This window comes from Palaemon carinicauda, chromosome 44 (genome assembly GCF_036898095.1).
Source record: "Palaemon carinicauda isolate YSFRI2023 chromosome 44, ASM3689809v2, whole genome shotgun sequence".
Taxonomy (NCBI): Eukaryota; Metazoa; Arthropoda; class Malacostraca; order Decapoda; family Palaemonidae; genus Palaemon; species Palaemon carinicauda.
The window spans coordinates 50,101,465-50,111,464 of record NC_090768.1 but is presented as its reverse complement, the minus strand read 5'-3'; the positions used below and the strand labels follow the sequence as shown (position 1 = coordinate 50,111,464).

General features: G+C 38.2%; 2 protein-coding genes across 3 annotated transcripts in view; both read right to left on the bottom strand.

The window, feature by feature from the left end:
- The window catches only part of LOC137634414 (uncharacterized), a 6,752-nt gene extending 6,329 nt beyond the window's left edge, over positions 1 to 423 (bottom strand). Inside the window, exon 1 of the mRNA XM_068366809.1 lies at positions 357 to 423. Coding sequence (XP_068222910.1) covers positions 357 to 423 — 67 coding nt within the window. The remainder of the gene's footprint in view (positions 1 to 356) is intronic.
- Positions 424 to 4,210: 3,787 nt separating this feature from the next.
- The window catches only part of LOC137634511 (uncharacterized), a 22,143-nt gene continuing 16,353 nt past the window's right edge, over positions 4,211 to 10,000 (bottom strand). Inside the window, exons 4-5 of one of the 2 annotated variants that reach the window (XM_068366952.1) lie at positions 9,909 to 10,000; positions 4,214 to 5,030 (exon numbers count right to left, since the gene is read on the bottom strand). The exon at positions 9,909 to 10,000 is cut by the window's right edge and continues 193 nt beyond it. In XM_068366952.1, coding sequence (XP_068223053.1) covers positions 4,756 to 5,030; positions 9,909 to 10,000 — 367 coding nt within the window. In that variant the 3' untranslated portion in view covers positions 4,214 to 4,755. Of the gene's footprint in view, positions 5,031 to 9,908 lie in introns of both variants that reach the window. The other variant, XR_011042519.1, reaches the window with a different exon arrangement.

Genomic DNA, 10,000 nt, shown 5'->3' with positions numbered 1-10,000 from the left:
TTTATAGCATCCTGCCTTTTCCAACTAGGGTAGTAGCTTAATAATAATAATAATAATAATAATAATAATAATAATAATAATAATAATAATAATAATAATAATAATAATTAATAATAATAATGATAATAATAATAATAATGATAATAATAATAATAATAATAATAATAATAATAATAATAATAATAATAATAATAATAATAATCAGGCCAGTTAGAGATGTAGGAAATATTAAGGTAATCGTTGTGTTTGTTTTCAAACCAGTTTTTGATGCCTGTTTTTACATAGCCATCTTCTTTGTTTACTTAAATATGGAAACTAAATGCTGCAAAGGGACTACCTAAACACTACATACTTACCACAATGTTTTGGGCAGGAAATAACCAGAAGATTTAACAAGATTAGATGTGTAATTATCCGGACCATCTTTGGTTCTGTTAGATTCGATTCTTGTGTAGGTTATGATGTGTCTCTCCTGCGTTTATGGTTCTCAATTCTTCTTGGCTAAGTTACATTGTTGCTTGCTTACTTGTGATTTTTCATTTGTTTTCCTTATCGTGATCATGTCTTTCCACTTATTTTTAGTTTTATCTTTTCATTATTTCATTGTTTACTTGACTTCGTTTTTATTCATTCTTCACATTTCACACATTTTCTTAAGTCAGGAACTATTTTCCGATATTTTCTCTTGCACATTCTGCTATTTTCAATAGTCATGAAGCTATATAAACTAATCATCCATATTTTGAAAGACCGTTTGTTAGTTATCACGCTCTAAAAAAAACATCAATTAAGTTAAATCACTGAAAGTTTCAAGTCACTGAAGATTTCCCAATAATTTAAAAGACTTCCAGATTATGTTCCAGTGTCCTGAAACTGAATATACTGGAACCAATGAAATGTTACACGAGAGAGAGAGAAATTCGATGTCTCTCGCTGGACGAGTGCTATTTCAACTTCTTTGATAGTCTAACTATCTACGACGAATAAGGCAGGATGCCTGTGTTTAACCTTATCACAACTTTTCCTCTCTGTTTAAGAACGCCACGTAGCATATTGCGACAGAAAAAGAACTCTCTCTCTCTCTCTCTCTCTCTCTCTCTCTCTCTCTCTGTGTGTGTGTGTGTTTAAGGATGCCTGAAAACTTTAAACCAATCAATCAATCAATCTCTCTCTCTCTCTCTCTCTCTCTCTCTCTCTCTCTCTCTCTCTCCCCCAAATGCATCCCAGACCATCCAAGACTGGTAGATGCAAAATACACCTGAAGATTCATTAGCAACTCTCTGGTGGATATACGAGGTGCCTCACACTGAGGGACCTGGGGGAACCCAAACATAGAATTAGGCAATAAGGCTCTCTCTCTCTCTCTCTCTCTCTCTCTCTCTCTCTCTCTCCCCCAAATGCATCCCAGACCATCCAAGACTGGTAGATGCAAAATACACCGGAAGATGCATTAGCAACTCTCTGGTGAATATACGAGGTGCCTCACACTGAGGGACCTGGGGGAACCCAAACAAAGAATAAGGCAATAAGGAAATAAGGCTCTCTCTCTCTCTCTCTCTCTCTCTCTCTCTCTCTCCCAAATGCATCCCAGACCATCCAAGACTGGTAGATGCAAAATACACCTGAAGATTCATTAGCAACTCTCTGGTGGATATACGAGGTGCCTCACACTGAGGGACCTGGGGGAACCCAAACATAGAATTAGGCAATAAGGCTCTCTCTCTCTCTCTCTCTCTCTCTCTCTCTCTCTCTCTCTCTCCCCCAAATGCATCCCAGACCATCCAAGACTGGTAGATGCAAAATACACCGGAAGATGCATTAGCAACTCTCTGGTGAATATACGAGGTGCCTCACACTGAGGGACCTGGGGGAACCCAAACAAAGAATAAGGCAATAAGGAAATAAGGCTCTCTCTCTCTCTCTCTCTCTCTCTCTCTCTCTCTCTCCCAAATGCATCCCAGACCATCCAAGACTGGTAGATGCAAAATACACCGGAAGATGCATTAGCAACTCTCTGGTGGATATACGAGGTGCCTCACACTGAGGGACCTTGGGGAACCCAAACATAGAATTAGGCAATAAGGCTCTCTCTCTCTCTCTCTCTCTCTCTCTCTCTCTCTCAGATGCATCCCAGACCATCCAAGACTGGAAGATGCAAAATACACCGGAAGATGCATTAGCAACTCTCTGGTGGATATACGAGGTGCCTCACACTGAGGGACCTGGGGGAACCCAACATAGAATAAGGCTCTCTCTCTCTCTCTCTCTCTCTCTCTCTCTCTCTCTCTCCCAAATGCATCCCAGACCATCCAAGACTGGTAGATGCAAAATACACCGGAAGATGCATTAGCAACTCTCTGGTGGATATACGAGGTGCCTCACACTGAGGGACCTGGGGGAACCCAAACAAAGAGTAAGGCAATAAGGAAATAAGGCTCTCTCTCTCTCTCTCTCTCTCTCTCTCTCTCTCTCTCTCTCTCAGACCATCCAAGACTGGAAGATGCAAAATACACCGGAAGATGCATTAGCAACTCTGGTGGATATACGAGGTGCCTCACACTGAGGGACCTGGGGGAACCCAAACATAGAATAAGGCTCTCTCTCTCTCTCTCTCTCTCTCTCTCTCTCTCTCTCAGATGCATCCCAGACCATCCAAGACTGGAAGATGCAAAAAACACCGGAAGATGCATTAGCAACTCTCTGGTGGATATACGAGGTGCCTCACACTGAGGGACCTGGGGGAACCCAAACATAGAATTAGGCAATAAGGCTCTCTCTCTCTCTCTCTCTCTCTCTCTCTCTCTCTCTCTCTCAGACTGACTATATGTTATATGATCAGCGCCCAAGCCTCCTCTCCACCCAAGCTAGAACCAGGGAGGGCCAGGCAGTGGCTGCTGATGACTCAACAGATAGACCTATAGGCTCCCGCAAACCCCTCAACCTTAGCTCACAAGGATGGTAAGGTTGCCGACACTAAAGGCACTAACGAGTTTGAGCGGGACTCGAACCCCCGTCTGGCAAACACCAGGCAGAGACGTTACCAATCAGGCCACAAGGAGTGATATTATGGTCACCAACCCGTAAAGTCTAGTAATAAACTATGGTAAAATTACGGTCTCCTGTCTTTTACTGAAATACGGTTATGAACAGTATATTCTTACGGGGAATTTCCCATTGAAATTATGGGTTTTTAAAGGGGTAAATGTAAGAATTTATAATATACGTTTTTGTTAAGGTGGGTGAAAGACGAGTGTAGGGACTAGACATTATTATTATTATTATTATTATTATTATTATTATTATTATTATTATTATTGTTGTTGTTGTTGTTGTTGTTTTTGTTGTTGTTATTATCTATTATTTATTGATTATTTATTATATATTATTATTTATTGTTACTTATTATTATCTATTATTTATTGATATTTATTATTATTTATTATTATTATTATTATCATTATTGTTGTTGTTATTATTATTTAGTATTTATTGATTATTTGTTATTTATTATTATTGTTATTTATTGTTATTTATTATTATTTATTATTATCATTATTTATTATTATTATTATTATTATTATTATTATTATTGTTATTTATTGTTATTTATTATTATTTATTATTATCATTATTTATTATTATTATTATTATTATTATTATTATTATTATTATTATTATTTATTATTTATTATTGTTATTATTATTATTATTATTTATTATTATTATTGTTATTATTATTATTATTATTTATTATTATTTATTATTATTTATTATTATTATTATTATTATTATTATTATTATTATTATTATTATTATTACTGGCTAAGCTACAACCCTAGTTGGAAAAGCAAGATGCTACAAGCCAAAGGGCTCCAACTGGGAAAAATAGCCCAGTGAGGAAAGGAAATAAGGAAATAAATAAACGAAATAAGAAGAAATTAACAATTAGAATAAAGTATTTAAAAAAAACATTAACAACATTTAAACAGACATTTCATATATAAACTATAAAAAGACTCATGTCAGCCTGTTCAACATAAAAACATTTGCTGCAAATTTGAACTTATGAAGTTAAGTTTAAGTAAAAGTAATGTAAAGTGTGGTTTAGCCACAATTTTATTTATATAAAAATACATTGTTCTTACTTTAAAACTTATAAAGTAAAGAACCAATTGATCCATAATTTTAGTGGAAATTTTAGAAAGGAAATTTTAAAACACAAAATTCCCCCGTATTTTCATTTAACCATGACACTGAAATCTATAATACATTCATCATCATCATCATCATCATCAACATCATCAACATCATCATCATCATCCACACCTATTGACGTAAAGGGCCTCGGCTAGATTTCGCCAGTCGTCTCTATATTGAGCTTTCAAATCAATACTTCTCCATTCATGGTGTTTGCCAGACGGGGGTTCGAGTCCCGCGTAGACTCATTAGTGCCTTTAGTGTCTGCAACCTTACCATCCTTGTGAGCTAAGGTTGGGGGAGTTTGAGGGAGCCTATAGGTCTATCTGTTGAGTCATCAGCAGCCATTGCCTGGCCCTCCCTGGCCTTAGCTTGGGGTCAGTCTCTAAGGCATTGTTCTGCTTGCTAGGGCAATGTCACTGTCCCTTGCCTCTGCCATTCATGAGCGACCTTTAAACCTTTAAACCTGGGTCTTAGCATATGTAGCACAAGTTTTTTTTTTTTTTCTGGAACTGACGCATCGGTAGAAGCAGTCTCTGATTTTAATGGAACCGAAGTCTAGGCACAAGAAACTTCTGGTTTTACTGAAACCAATACATTAGTATATGTAGCTTCTTCCTTCGTGACAACTGGCACATCTTTCACTTCATTTTCCAACTCCCCGTTTGTTTCACCCTGGAATTCTGAATACAAACTGTTTGCACTTTCATGTAAAGAAGACTTCAGGATGGAGGGCAGTGGAGGTGGGGGCTGGGCCAGGGGGAATTCGGGCATCTCCTGGTAGATGGACTCTTCAGGGTCATATCTTGGAAGGATGTGTCCCTCTTCTGATACTGTTTAGAAAAAAGTACAAGGAATTACACACACACACACAGAGGTGGTAAAACATAACCTACCATCATCGTTGGCGGAGGTAATAAAATGAAATATTCTATGTCAGCAGCTGGGAGTTTCATAGTCTGTAAAATTACAATATTTTTATATATACATAAATTCAATGCCATATTTTGACAAGGGCACTCAGTCCTTCGACAGGAATGATGGGAACTGAATACTTTGTTGAATAACAATTACTTTTTGCACTGAAATGACAGAAACTGAATATATACTTTGTTAAATGCCGATTACATTTTGTTCAGTCATGGTGGAAGGTGAATACTCTGTTAGATACTGATTACATTTTGTTCAGTAATGATAGAAACTGAATGCTTTGTTAAATACCAATTACCTTTTGTTCAAGAATTGTGGAAACGTAATACTTGTTAAGTACTGATTACATTTTGTTCAGTACTGATAGAAACTGAATGCTTTCAAATACTAATTACCTTTTGTTCAAGAATTGTGGAAACGTAATACTTGTTAAGTACTGATTACATTTTGTTCAGTACTGATACAAACTGAATGCTTTGTTAAATACTAATTACCTTTTGTTCAAGAATTGTGGAAACGTAATATTTGTTAAAAACTGATTACATTTTGTTCAATAATGATAGAAACTGAATGCTTTGTTAAATACCAATTACCTTTTGTTCAAGAATTGTGGAAACGTAATACTTGTTAAAAACTGATTAAATTTTGTTCAGTAATGATAGAAACTGAATGCTTTGTTAAATACCAATTACCTTTTGTTCAAGAATTGTGGAAACGTAATACTTGTTAAAAACTGATTACATTTTGTTCAATAATGATAGAAACTGAATGCTTTGTTAAATACTAATTACCTTTTGTTCAAGAATTGTGGAAACGTAATACTTGTTAAAAACTGATTAAATTTTGTTCAGTAATGATAGAAACTGAATGCTTTGTTAAATACCAATTACCTTTTGTTCAAGAATTGTGGAAACGTAATACTTGTTAAAAACTGATTACATTTTGTTCAATAATGATAGAAACTGAATGCTTTGTTAAATACTAATTACCTTTTGTTCAAGAATTGTGGAAACGTAATACTTGTTAAAAACTGATTACATTTTGTTCAGGAATGATAGAAACTGAATGCTTTGTTAAATACCAATTACCTTTTGTTCAAGAATTGTGGAAACGTAATACTTGTTAAAAACTGATTACATTTTGTTCAGGAATGATAGAAACTGAATGCTTTGTTAAATACCAATTACCTTTTGTTCAAGAATTGTGGAAACGTAATACTTGTTAAAAACTGATTACATTTTGTTCAAGAATTGTGGAAACGTAATACTTGTTAAGTACTGATTACATTTTGTTCAGTAATGATAGAAACTGAATGCTTTATTAAATACCAATTATCTTTTGTTCAAGAATTGTGGAAACGTAATACTTGTTAAATACTGATTACATTTTGTTCACGAATGATGAGAGGTGAATATTTTGTGAAGTACTAATTACTTTTTGTACAGGAATAATGGAAACTGAATATTTAGTTATATATTGATTGCTTTTTTCGTGCAAAACAGGAACACTTAACATGGTAGAAGAAAGTAGAAGGACTTAGCAATGTGGAAGGTTGGTATGCCAAACAGGATGGCTTAGCATGGTGGAAGGTCGTATGCAAAGCAAGAAGACTTAGCAATGTGGAAGGTTGGTATGCCAAACAGGATGGCTTAGCATGGTGGAAGGTCGTATGCAAAGCAAGAAGACTTAGCAATGTGGAAGGTTGGTATGCCAAACAGGATGGCTTAACATGGTAGAAGATTGTGTGCAAAGTAAAAGGACTTAGCAATGTGGAAGGTTGGTATGCAAAGTAGAAGGACTTAGCAATGTGGAAGGTTGGTATGCAAAGTAGAAGGACTTAGCAATGTGGAAGGTTGATATGCAAAACAGGATGGCTTAGCATGGTGGAAGGTTGGTATGCAAAACAGGATGACTTAGCATGGTGGAAGGTTGGTATGCAAAGTAGAAGGACTTAGCTATGTGGAAGGTTGATATGCAAAACAGGATGGCTTAGCATGGTGGAAGGTTGGTATGCAAAACAGGATGACTTAGCATGGTGGAAGGTTGGTATGCAAAGTAGAAGGACTTAGCTATGTGGAAGGTTGGTATGCAAAGTAGAAGGACTTAGCAATGTGGAAGGTTGGTATGCAAAGTAGAAGGACTTAGCAATGTGGAAGGTTGGTATGCCAAACAGGATGGCTGAGCATGGTGGAAGATCGTATGCAAAGCAAGAAGACTTAGCAATGTGGAAGGTTGGTATGCAAAGTAGAAGGACTTAGCAATGTGGAAGGTTGGTATGCAAAGTAGAAGGACTTAGCAATGTGGAAGGTTGGTATGCAAAGTAGAAGGACTTAGCAATGTGGAAGGTTGGTATGCCAAACAGGATGGCTGGGCATGGTGGAAGGTCGTATGCAAAGTAAGAAGACTTAGCTATGTGGAAGGTTGGTATGCAAAGTAGAAGGACTTAGCAATGTGGAAGGTTGGTATGCAAAGTAGAAGGACTTAGCAATGTGGAAGGTTGGTATGCCAAACAGGATGGCTGGGCATGGTGGAAGGTCGTATGGAAAGCAGGAAGACTTAGGATTGTGAAAGGTTGATATGCAAAACAGGATGGCTTAGCATGGTGGAAGGTTGGTATGCAAAACAGGATGGCTTAGCATGGTGGAAGGTTGGTATGCCAAACAGGATGGCTGGGCATGGTGGAAGGTCGTATGCAAAGTAAGAAGACTTAGCTATGTGGAAGGTTGGTATGCAAAGTAGAAGGACTTAGCAATGTGGAAGGTTGGTATGCAAAGTAGAAGGACTTAGCAATGTGGAAGGTTGGTATGCCAAACAGGATGGCTGGGCATGGTGGAAGGTCGTATGGAAAGCAGGAAGACTTAGGATTGTGAAAGGTTGATATGCAAAACAGGATGGCTTAGCATGGTGGAAGGTTGGTATGCAAAACAGGATGGCTTAGCATGGTGGAAGGTCGTATGCAAAGCAAGAAGACTTAGCTATGTGGAAGGTTGGTATGCAAAGTAGAAGGACTTAGCTATGTGGAAGGTTGGTATGCAAAGTAGAAGGACTTAGCAATGTGGAAGGTTGGTATGCAAAGTAGAAGGACTTAGCAATGTGGAAGGTTGGTATGCCAAACAGGATGGCTTAGCATGGTGGAAGGTCGTATGCAAAGCAAGAAGACTTAGCAATGTGGAAGGTTGGTATGCAAAGTAGAAGGACTTAGCAATGTGGAAGGTTGGTATGCAAAGTAGAAGGACTTAGCAATGTGGAAGGTTGGTATGCAAAGTAGAAGGACTTAGCAATGTGGAAGGTTGGTATGCCAAACAGGATGGCTGGGCATGGTGGAAGGTCGTATGCAAAGTAAGAAGACTTAGCTATGTGGAAGGTTGGTATGCAAAGTAGAAGGACTTAGCAATGTGGAAGGTTGGTATGCAAAGTAGAAGGACTTAGCAATGTGGAAGGTTGGTATGCAAAGTAGAAGGACTTAGCAATGTGGAAGGTTGGTATGCCAAACAGGATGGCTGGGCATGGTGGAAGGTCGTATGCAAAGCAGGAAGACTTAGGATTGCGAAAGGTTGATATGCAAAACAGGATGGCTTAACATGGTGGAAGGTTGTATGTAAAGTAGAAGGACTTAGCAATGTGGAAGGTTGGTATGCAAAGTAGAAGGACTTAGCAATGTGGAAGGTTGGTATGCAAAGTAGAAGGACTTAGCAATGTGGAAGGTTGGTATGCAAAACAGGATGGCTGAGCATGGTGGAAGGTTGTATGCAAAGTAGGACTTAGCAATGTGGAAGGTTGGTATGCAAAGTAGAAGGACTTAGCTATGTGGAAGGTTGGTATGCAAAGTAGAAGGACTTAGCAATGTGGAAGGTTGGTATGCCAAACAGGATGGCTTAGCATGGTGGAAGGTCGTATGCAAAGCAAGAAGACTTAGCAATGTGGAAGGTTGGTATGCAAAGTAGAAGGACTTAGCAATGTGGAAGGTTGGTATGCAAAGTAGAAGGACTTAGCAATGTGGAAGGTTGGTATGCCAAACAGGATGGCTGGGCATGGTGGAAGGTCATATGCAAAGCAAGAAGACTTAGCTATGTGGAAGGTTGGTATGCAAAGTAGAAGGACTTAGCAATGTGGAAGGTTGGTATGCAAAGTAGAAGGACTTAGCAATGTGGAAGGTTGGTATGCCAAACAGGATGGCTGGGCATGGTGGAAGGTCGTATGCAAAGCAAGAAGACTTAGCTATGTGGAAGGTTGGTATGCAAAGTAGAAGGACTTAGCAATGTGGAAGGTTGGTATGCAAAGTAGAAGGACTTAGCAATGTGGAAGGTTGGTATGCCAAACAGGATGGCTGGGCATGGTGGAAGGTCGTATGCAAAGCAGGAAGACTTAGGATTGCGAAAGGTTGATATGCAAAACAGGATGGCTTAGCATGGTGGAAGGTTGTATGCAAAGTAGAAGGACTTAGCAATGTGGAAGGTTGGTATGCAAAGTAGAAGGACTTAGCAATGTGGAAGGTTGGTATGCAAAACAGGATGGCTGAGCATGGTGGAAGGTTGTATGCAAAGTAGGACTTAGCAATGTGGAAGGTTGGTATGCAAAGTAGAAGGACTTAGCAATGTGGAAGGTTGGTATGCAAAGTAGAAGGACTTAGCAATGTGGAAGGTTGGTATGCAAAACAGGATGGCTGAGCATGGTGGAAGGTCGTATGCAAAGCAGGAAGACTTAGGATTGTGAAAGGTTGGCATGCAAAACAGGATGGCTTAAACATGTGGAGAGATTGTGTACAAAGAGGGAAGACTTACTATGGTGTGTACAGTCTCTGTTTTTATGCCTCCTGGCTAAACAACATACGTAGGTCCCTAAAGATGAGTTGAGGATCGCAGACACAAATAAC